The sequence below is a fragment of the Phascolarctos cinereus genome, unplaced genomic scaffold (assembly GCF_003287225.1).
Source record: "Phascolarctos cinereus isolate Bilbo 61053 unplaced genomic scaffold, phaCin_HiC Scaffold_726;HRSCAF=1367, whole genome shotgun sequence".
In the NCBI taxonomy this organism is placed as follows: domain Eukaryota; kingdom Metazoa; phylum Chordata; class Mammalia; order Diprotodontia; family Phascolarctidae; genus Phascolarctos; species Phascolarctos cinereus.
In genome coordinates this window covers 329,957,872-329,977,561 of record NW_027556098.1, presented here as the reverse complement: position 1 = coordinate 329,977,561, position 19,690 = coordinate 329,957,872, and the positions used below count along the sequence as shown (strand labels likewise).

At 38.4% G+C, this 19,690-nt stretch overlaps 1 protein-coding gene and 1 pseudogene across 9 annotated transcripts in view; both read left to right on the top strand.

Annotated features, from left to right (window-relative positions):
• SYTL2 (synaptotagmin like 2) overlaps positions 1 to 19,690 on the top strand; it is a 136,368-nt gene that overhangs the window by 112,185 nt on the left and 4,493 nt on the right. For 7 of the 9 annotated variants that reach the window (XM_020993723.2, XM_078156960.1, XM_020993725.2 and 4 more), the window contains 5 exons: positions 2,943 to 3,065; positions 5,035 to 5,204; positions 7,277 to 7,379; positions 10,555 to 10,725; positions 13,015 to 13,093. In XM_020993723.2, coding sequence (XP_020849382.1) covers positions 2,943 to 3,065; positions 5,035 to 5,204; positions 7,277 to 7,379; positions 10,555 to 10,725; positions 13,015 to 13,093 — 646 coding nt within the window. The remainder of the gene's footprint in view (positions 1 to 2,942; positions 3,066 to 5,034; positions 5,205 to 7,276; positions 7,380 to 10,554; positions 10,726 to 13,014; positions 13,094 to 19,690) is intronic. The other 2 variants (XM_078156961.1, XM_020993720.2) reach the window with 1 other exon arrangement.
• Positions 17,654 to 19,555, top strand: LOC110213373 (crooked neck-like protein 1 pseudogene; annotated as a pseudogene).

Genomic DNA, 19,690 nt, shown 5'->3' with positions numbered 1-19,690 from the left:
ATAAAATTTTCAAGTTGATTTGAATGAATGGATAAAGATACCTTACTCATGGTTGGATAGAATAATAAGGAGGGTACTCCCCCAGTAAATTTACACAATTTAACACAACACCTATTAAAATCCCAATGGAGTATTTTGTAGACATGAGTAAAATGACAGTATAATTTGAATAGAAAAAACAAAGACAGGAATACCAAGTAGTCCATTGCAGTGGTAGTGGTAGTAAGTTGCAGAGTGATGATAGAAGGGAGGCAAGCAAATAGGCTTTACAATTACTATGGTGACAACTGTTTAAATTGCCTACCACTTGGCTAAAAGTAGACCAACTCATGGAAGAGACTAAAAATTCCAAAATTAGAGCATATCATTAAAAATTAATATATGCTGAACTTAAAATTGAGGGGGAAGGGAAGGAAAAAATTAATAAATGCTCTTAGGAACATTGAGAAACAACAGGGAAAAATTTTTAGATCTACAATTCATAAATTACATCATTATAAATTCCATGCAGACCTATAGTTATATGTATATGCTCATGTATATGGTAAAATTTTTGAAAAGATAAAATAAGAGTATTTTCTACCACTTAAATGTAAAGAAGAACTATTTTACTCTTAATGCTAAAAATGTGTATCTGGGACAAATTGTTGGGTGCAATTATGTAAAAATAACTTTATGCACAATGAAAATCAGTGGAAGTAAATGAAAAACAACAATGGGAAGATTACTCTTAATAAAGATGATTGCTCAAAGCTAGATTTTTTGAAATGATCAGAAACTCTTAATCTCCAGTGGGTAAATGGCCAAAGCTTAGGATAATACAAAAGCTAAACATTTTGGAAAATGTTCAGCACTGCCAGTCATTAAAAAAGCATATTGTAGAATACCTTTGACACACTATATCTCAACATGCATTAAATTAGCAAAATAAAAATTATCAAACTCATGTGGCTGTGAATCATGGAACATCATAGTCTCAGAAGAATCAGAATTACAGGTAACTCTAAGGGAAGATGTGTGGACGGATGCATGGAGGGTTAAAGAACAATTATGACTTGTACATGGGATGTAATAGATAAAACATCATTAAGGATGTATAGGACCAGAGGAGACATTGGGACCAAGATGAGGCTAGAGTTAAGAATAACAAATATGTAACAGAGGCCTGGACTAGCATCCAGAAATGAAAAGAACCAGAAGGCGGACTTCAGTGCATCAGGTGAATCCTTGACAAAGGGTTTACAGCAAGAGATAGATGAGAATTGCAGAGGATGAGAAGGCCTGCATAGCTTCGGACTTGTACCAGTATAAGCCAGTATACCACTGGTGAGGTCACAGATCCATCAAAGTATTGAATAAGAAGGAAGTTATATCATTAAGCCTGAAGTGGTTATTGGGGAAATGAAAGTAAAATAGGGTCATCTCTGCTATCTCCTTTCTCTTCAACTCTGGACCAATTTAAAGAACCCCGGGGAAAAAGACAGGATTTTTGCTGTTGTACCTTTGTACGGAAGATGTCTCTTCTTTTTTCAGTGGTGAATTCCACTCCTCTCTTTTCCCCCCTCTTACCCCATATGAAAATTGGTTTCATAGCATCAACCCTGACTGGCATGGCATGAGTCTGTTGGCATGAACTAACTTCTTTCTTTAGGAAAGTGTTTAGAGGATCCCTCTCCCCACCTTACCTTTTAGTTAGCTAACTGCCTCTTGAATTCCTCTCCCAAAATAGGAGCTCACATTGGAAGGTTAACCAGAAAAATCAGAATGTTTGAGCCAGAAGGAACCTTAGAGCGCCATCTAACCAAAACTGTTTCCTTTTACAAGTGAGACCTAGTCAAGGGAAATGATTTACCTGAAGTCCCATGGCAAGGTAATGGCAGAGTCAAAGCTGAGGTTTCAGCACAGTGTTCTTTCCAGTGGTCTGTGCCTTAAAAGAAATCTATGAGGGGGTAATACTATAAAAGCTTGTATGTAGAGATCCAGTGTGGTCTAGTGAATAGGACTCTGGACTTGGAGTCAGGAAAACATTTAACCTCTCTGAGCCACATTTTATTCATCTTTAATGAGGGCATTATACTCTATGGCCTCTAAGGTCCTTTCCAACTCAAATCTGTCTATAGACATATGCATTTAGTTGATGGTAACTCATGAGTTTAAGACGTCCTGAAATTAGCATTATAGATGCTTTCCTTTCCTTGCCCCTATATCCCTAGTATTTTTCCCTATAAATTTCATTCCTCAAATTCCCAATCTCTGAAAAAAGATTTTAAATAAGCACTAAATTATTGATTCGCTATTTTAAAACAGACATGTACTGTCTCGTGTAAGTTAAATGTATTTATTTATTGCTACTTTTTAAAAATGTTAAATACAGTGGGTGTGTGTATATAAGCATAATAGTATATGTAAATTCATAGGATTTTTTTTAATGGGATTAATCTAGGAACAGATTTTTCCCCCCAGTTTAGACTCAAGTAAATGATTTGATCTCTAAGTTAAAGGACATGTTAATAATGAAAGGAACTATACAAAATATTTGTTTCTTGACCATGACCCTTGAATCCTTCTCATTTGGGGTAAAGTTAATTAATATCCTATATAGAAAATAGAAGCCCTGGAGGGTACAACATAGAATGTTAATGCTGCATAATGGCATGACCTTTGGGTCCCCTCACCTTGGTTCTAGCATATTGGTGAGGCTATCCTCCGGGTATTTCAGTAACTCAGTCCCCTTGGATGGATTTGAAGTGAGAGGACCACCTTATATTCAGCTCCTCCCCATGGCAAACAGTGTGTAGAGTGAGTTTCCAAAGTACTTGGGAAATGCTGCAGAGCAGTGGGATTCTAAGAGATAAGACTTTAGCTCCCTACTCTTCCACATAGACTCTGACCACAACTTGCCGTGGCCCTAAATAACTTCTGCCTTATGTGATGTCTTGTAGAGTGATGACAGAGAGACCGATACCACATCAGAAAGCAGTTACCAGCTTGGCAGACACAAGAAGAGCCCGAGCTCTTTAACCAATCTTTTCAGCAGCTCCTCTGGCATGACATCACTGTCTTCTGTATGTAAACAAAGGCCCAGCTTTCGCTCAATCTTTCATTGCTCTTTCCCTGCCCTCTGTAAACCAGTGCTGCTTTATTTTGCCATTCCCTTAACCCCAAGCACCAGAATGCCTTTCTACTTGGCAACTGGCTTCTAACCAGCTAAAATTTTTTTTCTTGGTTGCGCATCAGCTCCAAAAGAAATAGCTCCATTTAATTGTCTGTATATATCTCAAAATACTTGACTTCAGATGGCCAACAGTATTAATAATTAATATTTCCTGTATGATGCTTGACAAAGTCACAGGGAAGCATCTTTTATAGTATGTGTGTGAGTATTTATTTGTGTGCCTGTTTTTGTATATATGTGTGTGTTAGTGTTGCTTACTTGGCTGGTCACAGGCTTGGCAGGTATTTTATTACAGGAATTAGTTGTTGATAAGGATCTGTGAATGGCCCCATATTGATCAGATAGCTAGCATCTGGGTTTATGCCATCATCAAAACTTTTTTTTTTAATTTCATGAGTCCCTTTTGCCATCTGGTTTATTCCATGGATTCCCTTCTCAGAATAATATTTTTAAATTAAAAACAAAACAAAAATACATAGAATTACAAAAGAAACAAAGGTTAGTGAAGATAAAGATGTAATTTTTTCCCATCCAAAGTTCACAGACCCCTGAAATCTATTTATGAACCCAGGTTAAGAACCTGATTAGATATTGTGGCAATATCTAGTGCAGCTTCCCCTGACTCCTGAGGGTCAAGCATCTTGAACCCTAGACCTTGGAGCACATGGATAGAGATTAAGGGGGATGATGGCATGGCATTGATACACAACAGGAACACTCATCATTGCATTACATTATGACCTTTTTGTTTTGATTTTGGTAATCCATGTTTATGTGTACATGTATGTCTGTGTATCCTTCCCTTTAAACACTCAATTTTTAAAAATTCAGAGTTATAGAAAAGAAATTCTGGGGGTGATTCATTCTTTCATAGGATTCACAGTAGGATTCCAATCAATATAAAGCTCCCCTGGTACATTTAAGAGATTCAATTCACTGTAGAAAACATTTTATAAGTGACCACCATGTAACAGGCACTATGCTAGGTCCTGAGTACCCAAAGAGGAAAATTCAACACTATCCTCAAGGATCCTACAATTCAATAAGAATTAGGAAAGAAAGAGTGGAACAGGGAGGTGGTAATTAGAATGATAAGAAATTGATTATCACATAACTATTTCAGACCAGAAGAATCTCTTGCCTAAAGTGAGGTACATTTAGCTAGGTATTATGAAATTTCCAGATATGCCACTCAACTGTGCTTAAACTCTGATTGACCTTGGATTTATTGAACCTTACTTTTGTTGAACCGGTTCCTATTGAATCCCTATCAATATCAATCTGTTTGCTTACCTCCTGTGCAATTTTTAAACTCCTTCCATCACTTATCCATTATTCATTAATTATTCCTTCCTGGACTTTCAGAGTATAAGCTCAGTAAGCAGTTTTTAGACTTAGTGACTTGCTAACATAGTGAAATTCCTCCCTGGCAGCTTAGAAATTTGATATAAGAACTTATGTCACTATGGTCTGTGTCTGGTATATCTTGTATATTATCTCTTTGGCCATTAAAAAAAAAAAAAGAACAGCCCTAAAAATAGGCCTGCTTATAACCACATGATTTTTTAAAGCGTGCTTTCAAATGAGCCATCCTGTAAATAACTATCTTCTTTAAAAAAAAACAACCAAAAAACTCCCAACTGTATGAAGTTCACCAAAATGCATCAGAAATGCTAGCTTCTGTTTCTTTGTGCTTCATGTTTGGTTTGCTGAGTTGAAATCTTTCCATACTCTGATTAAAATACATAAATGATTATCTTGCCTACAGATGTATATTACACCCAACAAGGGTTATTTCTAAAATCCTTTTATGTACTCTGAAGCTAAACTCATGAAAATCTTGTTTCTGGTGCCTTCAGGTGAGTGGAAGTGCAATGAGTGTTTACAGTGGAGACTTTGGCAATCTGGATATTAAAGGAAGTGTTCAGTTTGCCATTGATTATGTGGATTCATTGATGGAGTTCCATGTTTTTGTGGCCCAGTGCAAGGACTTAGCAGCGGCAGATGTTAAAAAACAGCGCTCCGACCCGTAAGTGAATTTTGGAGTTTCCAGTATTCTATTAAGTTCACAATACCTTGTCCAAGTAGGAAATGGGGAGAAATGATAGTGGCAGTGTTTCCATTTTTAAAAATTATCTTTCAGGGAGCTAAATCCAAGAAAGTAGCTTGAAGAAGACAGTTTATAGACTTATTTAGGACTAAACTCCCTAATCCAAACCAAAACATTTTAAAACAGTGGGACTTTCTGAGGACTTGTTGAAAAAAATAGTCAAACCAAGGTCAAAATCAGGGTGGAGGGGTGAAGGGGATAAAAAAAAAGAGTTGAGAACAGTCTACTTGGATATGTTTGAAAAGAGACTTCACTTCAAATAATCAATTTTGTTGCCCTTGATTTCAAAAAGAATAAAAATGCTGTTGTCCTAAAATGCAGCCTCCACTAAAATCCAACTCTGTTATCTCCCTGTGATATGGAAGTGAGCCTTGGTTCAAAAATTTGTGCCAATGGAGCCCAAGTTTTGGCAACATATCAATCTGGAAGGGCTTTGAATCCAGGCCTGATGACAGTGTGTCTAAATACAGCTAGCCCTCAATTAGTGTGAATAATGAATCCCCCAGAAGTGGTCAGCAAATAAAAATTGTCACAATTTGAGGTTATAATGATATGAAATATGGTAATTGGTTCCAGTCCAATGGAAATATGTAGTATGAATAATGCAACCACCTCAGACAAGAGGGCTGCAGAAGTCCCCTTCACCTTTGAAATTCTATGATTCTGTCAGATTACAACTTTTTTTTTGCAAGGAGGCTTATCCCTAGAGGGTTGGCCATGAGGTGATGATCCTTCTTTTGGCCACAGCCAAAAAAGCTAGAGGGTAAAATGGATAGATAGTATCATGGAAACAAACATGAACTTGGACAGACTTCAAGAGATAAAGGAGGATAAAAGGGCCTAGCATGCTACGGTCCATGGGGTCACAAAGAGTCATACATGACTGAACAACTGAACAACAACCAAATTAGAATGTTATTAGGCTGTCTCCCAAGGTGGGGAGACTCTGTGATCTGAATAGGTAGAGCTGTTCACAAAGTAATGAAGTACTAAAATAGTGAGAAATTGAGTGTGGAGTTTTCTTTTTCATATTTTAATTATGAAAATGTCATGTGATCCACTAAACCCATTTCTTTGGGCTCCTTGAAAGAGGAGAGGAACAAGATTAGTAAACTGCATAATAACTTCATTATTCTGTTTGATGCTATCATGCTCTCTGGTAGGAGACTTTTTTTTTCCTTCTTGAAGATCTAAGTCAAATATAAAAGTTTCCCAACCTTTTTTGTTTTTTCAGATTAATGGCACGTTAGGGAATTCCTTATTAATGTTCAGTAACAGAAGCATGTAGTATTGCGAGATATTTAGGTGGCTTCCTACTGAGAGTCTTTGAAACCTCAAACCTGTCAGTGTAGTTGCCTCTGGTTTTCTCTGGCCCCAAAAAACATTGTAATCTGACAGAATCATAGAATGTCAAAGGTGAAGGGGATGTCTGCAGCCCTCTTGTCCAACTGATACCTGGAAAAAAAATCTTCCTACAACATACCCAACAAATGGGGTCCATGGAAGACCTCCAATGAGGAAGAACCACCACCTCCCTTCTATTTTTGGCTAGCTCAAAGTTTTAGGGATTCTTTCCTTGTTGTTCACTCGTTTCAGTCATGTCCAACTTATCGTGGCCCCATTTGGGGTTTTCTTGGCAAAGATACTGGGGTGGTTTGCCATTTCCTTCTCCAGCTCATTTTACAGATGAGGAAACTGAGGCAAAAAGGTTAAAGTGACTTGCCCACGGTCACACAGCTAGTAGGGATCTGTTTGAGGCCAGATTTGAACTCAGGAAGATGAGTCTTCCTGACTTCAGGCCTAACACTCTATCCACTGGGCCACCCAGCTGATCTTACACCAAGCCCATGTGGGCCTTTCCACAGCTCCTACGCATTGTTCCTGATTCCTCCCTTTAGGGCAAGAATTGTTTCTATTTCAAGTATTGAAAAGTTGGGTGAGGAAATAAAATCACCATTTTCTTCTGATCACCTTATGTCTTCAATTTCTAGATATGTAAAGACCTATTTGCTGCCAGACAAAGGTAAAATGGGCAAGAAGAAAACACTTGTGATGAAGAAAACCTTGAATCCTGTGTATAACGAGATATTGCGGGTATGTTTGAGTAGAATTACAAGAATTGTCATTTATGTAACATTCTAGGATTTACAGAGCTCTTTGCCTACATTATCCTATTTGATCCTCACAATAATCCTTTGAGGTCATCATTTTGCAGATGAGGAAACAGAAACTGTGTGGTAAAATGACTTGCCTGAAGTCATATGGTCTGGAATGGGATTTGAATTCAGGTCTTCCTGATGACAAGTCTAGTGCTCTAAATCATAAATGATAATATACATTTAAATTCAGTCATTTGACAAATTTTTATTAAGTACATATTACATGCAAAAGCACTATAATTCAGTGCTAGGAGAAATAGAAAGTTAAAATCTTGAGGGGGAAGTGGCAAAAACAAATCACTATAAACAAACCCCCAATAAGTACTATGTAATGTCCAAAAGAGAACTGATTTAAATGACTGGGGGATCTCAGAAAAGTTTCTTACAGATGGTGGCATTTGAAACGGGCTTCAAAGGTTGTACAAGATTTCAGAGGGAGGCCAGGAAAGGCGTGTGTTCACAGGGCCCTGGGAAAGGCACAGAGAAAGGAACGCCTGGCGTCTTTCTGGAACAGTTCAAGAAGTTCATGTTGCTTGTGGTATAGAGCAGTGCTGAGAAGCTCCTACAAAAATGGGGGACATTAAACCTTACATAAGGATCCCGGTGGGCTGCTCATTGACTTAGAAGATCACATAGTCACATTATTGATGTTCTGTAGTATTTTAAAACTTTCATTCACTATTTCCCCGTTACATTTTAATCTGGATCAGGCTGCATTCGAGAGTGTTGCAGGCAGCAATGTTGGACGCCTCTGGTGTAGAGTGTGTGGAGTTTAGATTTTCTGGAAGTGTTGGATAAGATAAAGTAGGCAGTTCTGTGGGTCAGAATTAAAAATTAAGGGGGCACAGCTGGGTGGCACAGTGGATAGAGCACTGGCCCTGGAGTTAGGAGGACCTGAGTTCAAAGCCGGCCTCAGACACATAACACTTACTAGCTGTGTAATCCTGGTCAAGTCACTTAACCCTATTGCCTAGCCAAAACAAAAAAAAAAAATTAAGGGAAAAAAATGCCTTTGAATGAAAACAAAATGCACAGAATTCTAGCCAGGTGAAGAAGGCTAAGCCGAAAAGCTGGCCACTAGGTTAGTGTTCTGTTGCTGTAGGTTCCATTATCTTCCAGGAAGGAAACAGTCAATTCTTAAATATCCATGTGTAAATCATTAACCTTGTGGAAAATATTAAGTCACAGACCAAGCAACTTTCCCTGGCATCTCTAGACATGTCTCTGGGACACTTCCTCCTACCCTGAGCCAATAAACTAGATAGACCAATTTAAATGGCCTAAGCTAATGCATTAATTAGTAATTAAATTTACTAGAAAAAGAAAAATAGATAACTGACTTCCAAATCTAAGTATAAGTGGCTTGGAGATTTTTCATACAACTACTTTTCTAGAACCCTTTCCAGACATAATCCAGAACTCATTTAGGTGGCTCTAAAGGACAAAGTACTAGACTCAGAATCAGGAAGACCTGAATTTGAATTCTGCCTCAGACCCTCACCCTGGGCAAGTCACTCAGCCTCTTCGTGGCCTCAGTTTCCTCATTTTTAAAAAGGGGATAATAATAACACCTCCCACGGTTGTTGTGAGGATCCAGTGAGGGAATACAGGTAATACAATGAGGAAATCTTAGGGTAGTTTTAAGCTATTATGTTTAAGCTACTAAAAATAAACATATTAATGTTTAAGCCATTAAAGCTTAAAAACTTCACTAAGACCATTGCAACACCTGGTATATCCAAAGCACATAAGTTGGCTTTTTTTTTCCCACAAGGTAAGATATGACCCCTGGGAAGCAGAAAATTCTTATTTTCTAGTTTAAAAAAAAGTTCATTTTCTTATGTGCAAAAGGAAAAACAAAAAAAAGGTTTTCGTTACCATATGGATTAATTGCCTAGGACCAGAGACATGTAGCCCTTAAAATTACACCAATAGCCTTTGCTACCAACTGAGGCATATATATATATATATATATATATATATATACATATATATATATATATATATATACACTATGTATATGAATATGTATGTATGTGCATATATACGTATATGTGTGTGTATGAGAGAGAGAGAAATGAAAAACCTAAGAGACTGATTTTCTGGGTAATTAATCAATTGGGCTAACTGGTAATAAATTTATGGTCAATGGTTTCTCTCAGAAAGCAAAGACATCTAATGGAGATACAGAATGCCTTAATAAATGTATTAAAAAGGGGGTACCCCTGACAGGTGAAAATCAACTCTGATTGGTGAACAGTTAATGAGGGAGTGGACTTTCAAATGAGGTGGGCTGAAAGCCCTCACTCTCTCTTGCTGAGAAGTGGCTTGATCATGAGACTCAGACACCTCTAGTTCTCTGGACAAAGGAATCCATCTCTATCCAGACCACTCTGCTTGATTTTCTCCTTCATGAGCTGGGTTACCCTAAATTCCAGTGGAGGAGGGGCAGGAGCATAGCCTTAATGCTTTAGGGCTGGAATTCACCTAGATTAGATTCTGTTTACATGCTAAACAGAAGTAAGTTCTTCCTGTTTGGTGGGGTTCTGCCCAAGATCTAAGAGCTTGTTCCCAGGAGAATTTGGGCAATCTTATCTATCAGCAATGTCCTTCAGAGGCTGACTGACTTACAGGGGCTGGTCGCTGATTGAGAGAAAGCACCTTAATCCTAATTTAATAATTGGTTATAATATAATTGAAAATAATAATTTCTCTGTGTGTGTGTGTGTGTGTGTGTGTGTGTGCAAAAAGAATTCTTTTGAGAGGAACAGATTTCAGCTACAGGGAAAAAGAAGCATTGTATTTAGCCTAGCTTTGGAACACCAGCAAGACCTGATATATTATATGTGAAAAAAAAATCTGTCCCATGTTGATGACTTTCTTTCTCCATCCCTGCCATCCTTGAACTTTTGTACTTGCCAACTGTGACTATAGACAAATCTCCTTGCCTTTCTGAGTAATATAGCAATAATGATATATACGCTAATTCACTGACAACATCATCATGATGGAGGTGTTTTGAGAATGGAAAAGAACAATAGAAATACAAGTTGTCATCGGTATGAAAAGACTTAAACTTAAATTCCTAATTCTTGCCTTGTTTGCCGCAGTATAAAATTGACAAGCAGAGCCTGAAGAATCAGAAACTGAACCTCTCCGTCTGGCATCGGGACACGTTCAAACGCAACAGTTTCCTTGGGGAAGTAGAACTTGACCTGGAAACATGGGACTGGGACAACAAACAGAATAAACAATTGAAGTGGTACCCTTTGAATCGCAGGGTAAGTTCTGAGTTAATTTATAGCATTTTGGTTTGGCAGCATCAAGTGATACTATAGTGGTGGCATTGTTCCTTCGTTTCAGACTCTTCCGAACCCCTTTGGGGTTTTCTTGGCAAAGATACTGCATTGCCATTTCCTTCTCCAGCTTATTTTACAGATGAGGAAACCAAGGCAAACTGGGTTTAGTGACTTGGCTAGAGTCACATAGCTAGTAAGTGTCTGAGGCCAGACTTGAACTCGTAAAGATGAGTCTTCCTGACTCTAGGCCTAACGCTCTCTCCATTGAGTCACCTAGCTGCCCGATGCTCCAGTAAAACCTGATTAATAGACACCCAGTTCATTTGTCTTTGGCAATCTTTGCAATCAGAAATAGAGTTAATTTCTTTACTTTTGTACTTTTGGTAGTAAAAAGGGGTGTTTAGAGGACCACGTGGAGTAGTGGAAAGAGTGTTGGATTTAAGTCAGAGAATCTGGGTTCAAATCTCCACTCTGTTACTTATTGCTTGAATGGTCTTAGAAAAGTCACCTTCCATGAGTCTGTTTCCTTAGCCATAAAAGGAGGGAGTTGGACCAGATGATCTTTAAGGCCTTTTCCATTGCTAAATTGTAGTGAGTCAACATGGTGCACAAGGTGAGAACTTCTAGTCTTCTCAAGCAGACTTTTGGCCCTTTGGATACCACACATAAAAATATGTTAATAAAGAACTCCAGTGAACTGACCCTGGGTTCCTGAAGGGATCTTCCCTCTACCTACCTAGGAAGCCTGCAAAAGTCCTGCCAAGGTAGAAAAACTCCAAGTGCGAATCTCATGCACATCTATCTTCCAAGAGCCAAATGAATATGTTCAGATTCATTAGATTATGAGCTCTTCCAGGGCAGGAACTTTGAGATCTGGTATAGCTAGGCTATCTTCCTTCACATTTTTTTCATTGATTCCCTTGATATTCTTGACCTTTTGTTCTTCCAGATGAATATTGTTGTGCTCTTTTTCTAGCTCTATAAAATAATTTTTGATAGTTTGATTGGTATGGCACTGAACAAATCGATTAATTTAGGTAGAATTGTAATTTTTATTATATTGGCTCAGCCTACCCATGAGCAATCAATATTTTTCCAATTGTTTAGGTCTGATTTTGTTTGTGTGAAAAGCGTTTTGTAATTGTGTTCATATAGTTCCTAGGTTTGTCTTGGCAGGTATACTCCCAAGTATTCTAGATTGTGTAGTTATTTTAAAAGTAATTTCTCTATCTCTTGCTGCTGGACTTTGTTGGCAATGTATAGAAATGTTTATGATGATTTATATGGGTTTATTTTATATCCTACAACTTTGTTAAAGTTGTTAGTTATTTCATCTAGTTTTTTTTAGTCAATTCTGTACAGTAACTTTGCTAAAGTTGTTAATTATTTCATTTAATTTTTTAGTTAATTCTCTAGGATCATCTAAGTATACCATCACATCATCTACAAAGAGTGATAGTTTTATTTCCTCATTGCTTATTCTAATTCCTTCAAGGAATGCAGAGTCTCTAAGAATATAAGGGTAGGAGGGAGATTATTCCAGCCATAGGGAATAGCCAGTGCAAAGGAATGGTGATGGGAGATACAGTATTCTGTACAGCGTTCCCTTAAAGGGATTTGAAAGGGATGAAACCTCATTTGTATTTTAAAATGATATAGTTCCAATTATTTAAAAAAGTATTCTCAAATTCTAATTTGTTGTAATTTTTAGTGGCTCTCTTTCATTAGGACAAATTAATGAGTTCAATTTAATTTTGAGAAGGCCACAATGTACATTTGCTGTTTTCTTTTTCTACCTTACAGAAGCAGTAGGTGATAAGGAGAGTTTAGTGTGTTGGGTTGTGGATAAGGCTGAACCACTTTCATGTCAGATAATATCCAACAGCAAAATTTTTCACTATCATAGAAGCAAGAAAAGTGAGGGCAAGGGCAGGGGAGGGGGTTCACCCACCTTAAGAATATAGACCTCTAATAACAATTTATTCTGTAAAATTTGGATTCAGTGAAAAGGCTGCACTTAAGGACCTAGAAGGCCACATGTGTCCCCACCTACTGACCTAGAGGTATTTAATTATGTTTTGCCAGATGTTAAATGAGAGGAGGGGACTGGGGTTCTATCCCTAATATTAGGAGAAATTTTACGTGATACGCCTCATTCAGATCCAGGATGGGATGGGTTTGCACCTCTCACCTTGCATCAAAATATATCTCACCTCAGGTGAATTACAGACAAGCTATGCTTGGTTGTCATCAATGTTTATTAATTTCCAGACAGCACCAATTGCCATCGAAGCAGAAAACAGAGGTGAAATGAAATTAGCCCTCCAGTATGTCCCAGAACCATTCTTAGGTATGTACTTCTGTCCATGGTGATTCTCTTGGTTGGATTCATTCTAGCCTCCACTGTCACTCTCCCCACTGAAATTCCAATGTGTGTGTTTTGGGTACAGTCATGGATGTTTCTAGCAGCATTTTCCAGAAAGTTATCCACAGCACAGGGGACCAAATTACTGTTGAGGATAATGCTGTACTTACCTGTGATGTAATGATACTGGTTATTAGATGCAGGCAACATCTCTGCTTCATACTTAGACCCTATTGGAGATGTTTTATTTCTTGGATGTGGTCAGGTGCTGTTATCAAAGGTCACTTAACGACATGGTCGTACATTAATACCTCAAATATTAATGTGTTTTCTTCTATTGGTGACCGAAAGTAGAAATTATGTGGGTTCTGTAGGGTAAAATTTCATTTTCACTAAATATTCATTAAGCACTTGCCATATGCAAGGCACTGAGGTTACAGAAATAGAAATTGCTTGATCCTTTTGTTAAGGCTCTAGTGAAGGGAATTTGACCGAAACAAGAGGTTCGAACTAAACAACCTCTGAGGTATCTCTAAAATTACATGGGTCAGTCAGTCATGACTCCATCTTTCCTCACATTTATGCTCATTCAATTTCACTTTGTTCATTTTGATGCATTATTCCAGAACTCCAAACTTGCTTTAGATCCTAATTCTTACATCCAGTGTGTTAGTTCTCACAACAATTACAGATACTCTTTAGGTACATAGTTAAGAAATTAAATGGCTAAGTAGTTACAAAAAAGACCATCAAATCCTTGTTAACACTTCTCATCTTAACAAAGGGGTCATGATGGCTTCAGTATCATAAGAACTGGTCTGGTTTGCAGACAGGACTTCCATGGAGATGGCTTCACTATCATGAAGCTTAGGATACCGTTCCTAAATGGTGGTTAGATGAAAAAGAGAGCATTCTGGGATAGTTAGGCACTAGGACTTTTTCTTCCAAAGAAAAGGAAAGCATCTTTGTCTCCAGGTCCCCCTAGACCTTACCAATGCTTTGCCAGTAAGAAGTGACACATCTCCCTGAGGTACTCAAGTGTATCTCAATCCCCCATTTCATCCCTGTCTGCCTACAGCACATAAACATGGTCCTAGATGGGCAGAGAAGTTAAGATGCACTCCATACTTCCATGCTTCTGTCATCACAGGTCATTCCCACCTAGCTGTCCTGTGGGTGACTCTTAAATGGGTTCTCCTATAAAGTCTTCACAGTTTATCTACCCAGCATGCAGAAAGGAACTACTCCCTATCATTCTTTCCACTTGCACACCCCAAATAAAATCATTTCTGAAAACAAAAAAAAAAGGTTGTTCCATGCATTTAAATTCTTGATGTTGTGAATATTAATATGTTTCTAACTTTTCTTGTAGTATGACATTTGATAAACAATTTTTAACCATACTATGCTTACTTCTATTTATCAGTTCTTTCTCTGGAGGTGGATAGCATCTTCCTTCATAGATCCTTTAGGTTGATCTGAGTATTTATAATACTCAGAATAACTTGTTTGTTCACAATTGTTCTTTGCTGTAACATATATGTACATATATAACATATACATACATACACATCTCCAAAATAGCAAAAACAAAGTGTGCCAAAAGGAACTCCCTTAGAAAAACTCCTTATAGTATAGGATAAAGGAGAGCTCCCCAATGTGCTAGGGATGGGAAAAAAAAAGAGAGAAAGTGAAATCTCTGTGATATTTGGTCTGAAACAACAGCTGGGAATCATTATGGCCCCCATATGCATCTTTTAATTATCAGAAATTGAAAGATTTAAGGGTTATTATAATAGAAGCCCAAACTGATCCTGCCATTAAAACTGTTTTCTGATAACCATCAGCTCAGTCTTTTCCCCAATTCCTTTTCTGCTCCCTTACCCTCTTCTTCCCCACTCCTTTGACCTGCTGCCTCTTTGATCTAGTCTCCAGATTTCTAGCTTGCCTTAACCCCTTCTTCTCTAGTTCTCTTGGCTTCCCTCAGCTCCTTCTCCCTTATCTAATTACCTTGCCTTGCCAGCAGCAAATAGCTTCCTGAGAAAGGGAGACAGGGAAGGTCTGTGAATCTCCAAGATAGTTTTTCTTTTCCCTAGACCCCAAGATCCTAGCCCGACTTCTCTCCAGGTGCTCCCTTCCAACCCCCTTTTCCACCAGTTTTAGAAGTTGAATATCTTTAGAAGTTGAATAAGGTAATCTTAACAAATGCTAACTGGCTGCCTGAAGCTGAGTGTAGAAAGAAATTTTGTTTTAACTCGGAGCCTAGTTTTGAGACTGGAACTTTAATTAGGAAATTACCTTGAATACGAAAAGTCTGTGAATTCAAATGTAATTGGATCCCCAAACTAAAATTTGTAGATTGTATTCGATTTGAATCTTAAGAACTCTCTGGCTTCTTGGCCACCAAAACTGTATTTTAAATGTTACCCCTTTCCTAGTTTCATGAAAAGGGGAAGCTTATTTAAGAAAGGATCTTTGAGATTCATGAAATGTATTGGTTTGGGAGATAATTTTTTTTTTCTTTCAGGACCTGAGGTCCTAATCCCAGTTATCCACATAACCCCATGTTAGCTTTAAGGTTGGAGACACATTCACTTGATAATGAAGGCTTTAAATTTTAAATGTTGTTGGGGGTTTCAGCATCTTCCTAAATTGTCTTCTAGTATGGCTTCCCTGGATTCCTTTTTCACTTTTGTAGAACAGCTCCTTTCTCCTTATGTCTAAATCCCCTTGTATGCCTAATAGGAAGAGATCCTTATAAAAACTTAGGGCTACAATTCCTTGGTCTCTGATGGTGTTCTGTTCCCTACAATTGCTCACTCAATATCTGACCTTAGAGCAGGGTGTTTAAAATTGCAAAAATAAATATTTGTTCTTTAAGGAATACTTTGATCAAGGTTTCTTGATAGTGGCCTTATGTATGTAAGAACTCTTTATAGAAGAAATGTTCAGAATTTGAAAATACATCTGTCTTGATTTAGAACAGAATATTAGCTCTCTCTAGATTCTGAAAAGTGAAGAGTAATAGACAGAAAAAAGAGTAAGTGTGTTTAATTTGGAAAAAAATGCTTTGAGTTGATCTTTATAAAAGACATGCCAGACCTTAAGTGTCAATTGAGCAGTGAAGTCTTTTGCAAGCTGCTAACTAGGGCTGAGAGAACTTGGGATCCCACCTGTGCTTCAGTAGAGGTATAAGCTTCTGCAGGGCCTCCTAAAGATTTTTGTAATTATTAAGAACATCTTAACGGATTTTTGAGGGGTTTATTCCACAAACATCTTCAATATAGTGGGACTAGGAATAGGAAGTTCAGGTTTCTATCCCCATCTGGGAGAATGAGAGAAGAGATTTGATCTCCTAGAAAGTACTTGAATTGTGACTAATCAAGTAATAGAGTTTGGTAATGATAGGTAAATTGGGGGAAAGGTCACCTGAGTTGAAATTACCTATATAACTGAGAAAGTAAAGATCTGAGTAAGTCACTGGGTTTGTTTAACAACAATATGTGCTAAAATTATAAAGAGAAATTCATGGAGTGAATATACTCTGAGATATGGTTGAATGTGAAAAACGTAGAAATTGAGTGAGTAAAATGAATGTTTAAGAGGAGAATATCAAGGAAAGAAGAAAGGTATGGTTTGCCAGACCGCTACAGGGATACGTGTGTGTGTGTGTGTGTGTGTGTGTACATACATACATATATACACAGAGACAGACATATATATGCATATGTATATATTTATGAATGAGAGAGAGACAGAGATTATAGGAAGAAAATGTAAGCATGTTGAGATCACTGGCTTAGAAAGGAACAACTTAGCTAGAGAAATCCCGAATGGAATGGTTTCCCTTGCCCAGATTGCTAGAGTCTGCTTTAGTTTCAGTTCACACTCCTCCCCCTTCCCAGAAGGAGTTGTGAACTCTTAGCCCACCACATCATTAGATATCCACCAAAATCAGGATTGCTGTTCTCTGTTTGCTGTCAGGGAGGCAGACCTGGATATAAAGGAGGCTGAGAGAGTCTCCCTGCTCCCCTGGCATCTTTGGTCACTGTGAAAGAGAGACCATTGACTTCAATTTCTTGATTGAATCAGGGAGGTCTCAGAGAGTTTAAAGGTTTATCACCTATGGATTTGAGCCAGCTCTGAAGATATCTCAGCCCATACACGAAAACATGAATCCCCAAAGTGGCAGGGATGAAAACCAAAGCCCCTGCTGAAGTGCAGATCACAGCAGACCAGCTTTTAAGGGAAGCTAAAGAAAGAGAGCTTGAGGGGCAGCTAGATGGTGTAATGGATAGAGCACCGGCCCTGGAGTCAGGAAGACCTGAGTTCAAATATGACCTCAGACACATAACACTCACTAGCTGTGTGACCCTGGGCAAGTCATTTAACCCTGATTGCCTCACCCCTCCCCGCCAAAAAAAGAGAGCTTGAGCTTCTTCTACCACCCCCTCAACAGAAGATCACAGATGAAGCAGAATTAAATGATTACAAACTAAACTAAGGAAAAGAAAGACTTTTGAGGACAATGCAAGGAGGAATAGAACTGTGATTGGTAACTGGATAGAATACACCCCATGGGAAAAGAGGCTAAAAGAAATTAAAAGAGCCTGTTCCATATGTAAGTGTGCCTTAGATGTCGACTACAGAAATATCACTCTCTGGCTAAGATATGCAGAAATGGAAATGAAGAATCGACAAAGTAAACCTTGCCCGAAATGTCTGGCACTGGGCCATTACAACTCCTCCCCAGCTCAACCAGTTCTGGCACATATACACTTATATGGAGGAGATACTGGGAAATATTGCAGGGGGCCAGCAAATACTGGAATGCTAGATAGGATGGCGGCCTGAGTACCAAGCCCGGCACTCCTATATCAACTTTGAACTGAGATATAAAGAGGTGGATCAGGCACAGTGTTTACCAACGATTTGTCCTTGTGCACCTTGATGTTAAGAACTGGGTCAAGTATGCTCACTTTGAAGAAAAACATGGCTACTTTGCTCATGCAAGGAAAGTATATGAAAGAGCTGTGGAATTCTTTAGAGAAGAGCACATAGATAAACATCTCTATGTGGCCTTTGCAAAGTTTGAAGAAAATTAAAAATTTGAAAGGGCATGAGTGATCTACAAATATGCTCTGGACAGAATTTCAAAGCAGGCAGCCCAAGCGCTCTTTAAAAATGACACACTTTTTGAAAAGAAATTTGGAGATAGGCAAGGTATTGAAGACATCATTGTGAGCAAATGGAGATTCCAGTGCAAAGAGGAAGCGAAGACCAATTCACAAAATTATGATGCCTGGTGTGGTTATTTGCAATTGGTGGAAAGGGATGCAGAGGAGCCAGACGCTATGTGAGAGATATATGAAAGGGCCATCGCCAACGTGCCACCAGTCCAAGAGAAGAGGCACTGGAAGCAGTATATATACCTCTGGATCAACTGTGCTCTTTATGAAGAGTTGGAGGCAAAGGATCCAGACAGGACCAGACAGGCATATCAAGCTTGTCTCAAACTGATTCCTCACAAAAGTTTACATTTACTAAAATGTGGCTACTGTATGCCCAGTTTAAATAAGACAGAAAAATCTACCATTTGCCAGAAGAGTTTTGGGAACCTCTATTGGCAAGTGTCCCCAAAACAAATTATTTAAAGTCTTCATTGAATTGGAGCTGCAGCTTCGAGAATTTAACCAGCGCCAGAAATTTTGTGAAAAGTTCCTGGAATTTGCACCAGAAAATTGCACCCGGTGGATCAAGTTTGCCAAATTAGAGACAGTTCTTGGAGATATCAAGAAAGCCTGGGAGATCTATGAATTAGCTATTGGCCAGCGGTGCTTAGACATGCCAGAGGTGCTTTGGAAATCCTCCCTTGATTTTGAAACAGAACAAGAAGGATCTGAAAAAGCAAGAAGTCTCTACTGGAGATTGCCACAACGAACACAGCATGTTAAGGTATGGATCAGTTTTGCCCAATTTGAGCTGTCTGTAGGAAATGAAGAAAGGTTAACTCAGTGCAGACAAATTTATGAAGAAGCCAACAAAACCATGAGAAACCGTAAAGAGAAGGAAGAAGGACTTGTGTTATTAGAATCCTGGCAAAACCTTGAAGATGAATTTGGAACAGAATCTCAAAGGGAAGAGAGTCGACGAACTCATGCCAGAGAAAGTTAAGAAGAGAAGAAAAGTGCAGGCAGAAGATGGGTCTGATATTGTCTGGGAAGAGTACTACCATGACATCTTTCCAGAAGATGCAGCAAACCAACCCAACTTCAAACTGCTGGCCACGGCCAAACTTTGGAAGAGACAGCAGCAAGAGGATGCTACCGAGTGAGACCCAGAGAAAGACACGGATGAGAGCAAATCTCGGCTTTTTTCCATGTTGTTGCATTTTGGTTATTTTTATAAATTTCTACTCTGGTAATCATTGTGATTTAAGAAACTTTTGTGCGGTATTTTTTTTTAATCAGTGGTGAACCTTGTACATTTGCTGTACTGTGCCTTTAAAATATTGCTGAGTCAGCATTGAGGAGATTGTAAATAAAGGCTATAACATTTCTTCATTACAACAAGGATTTCTCT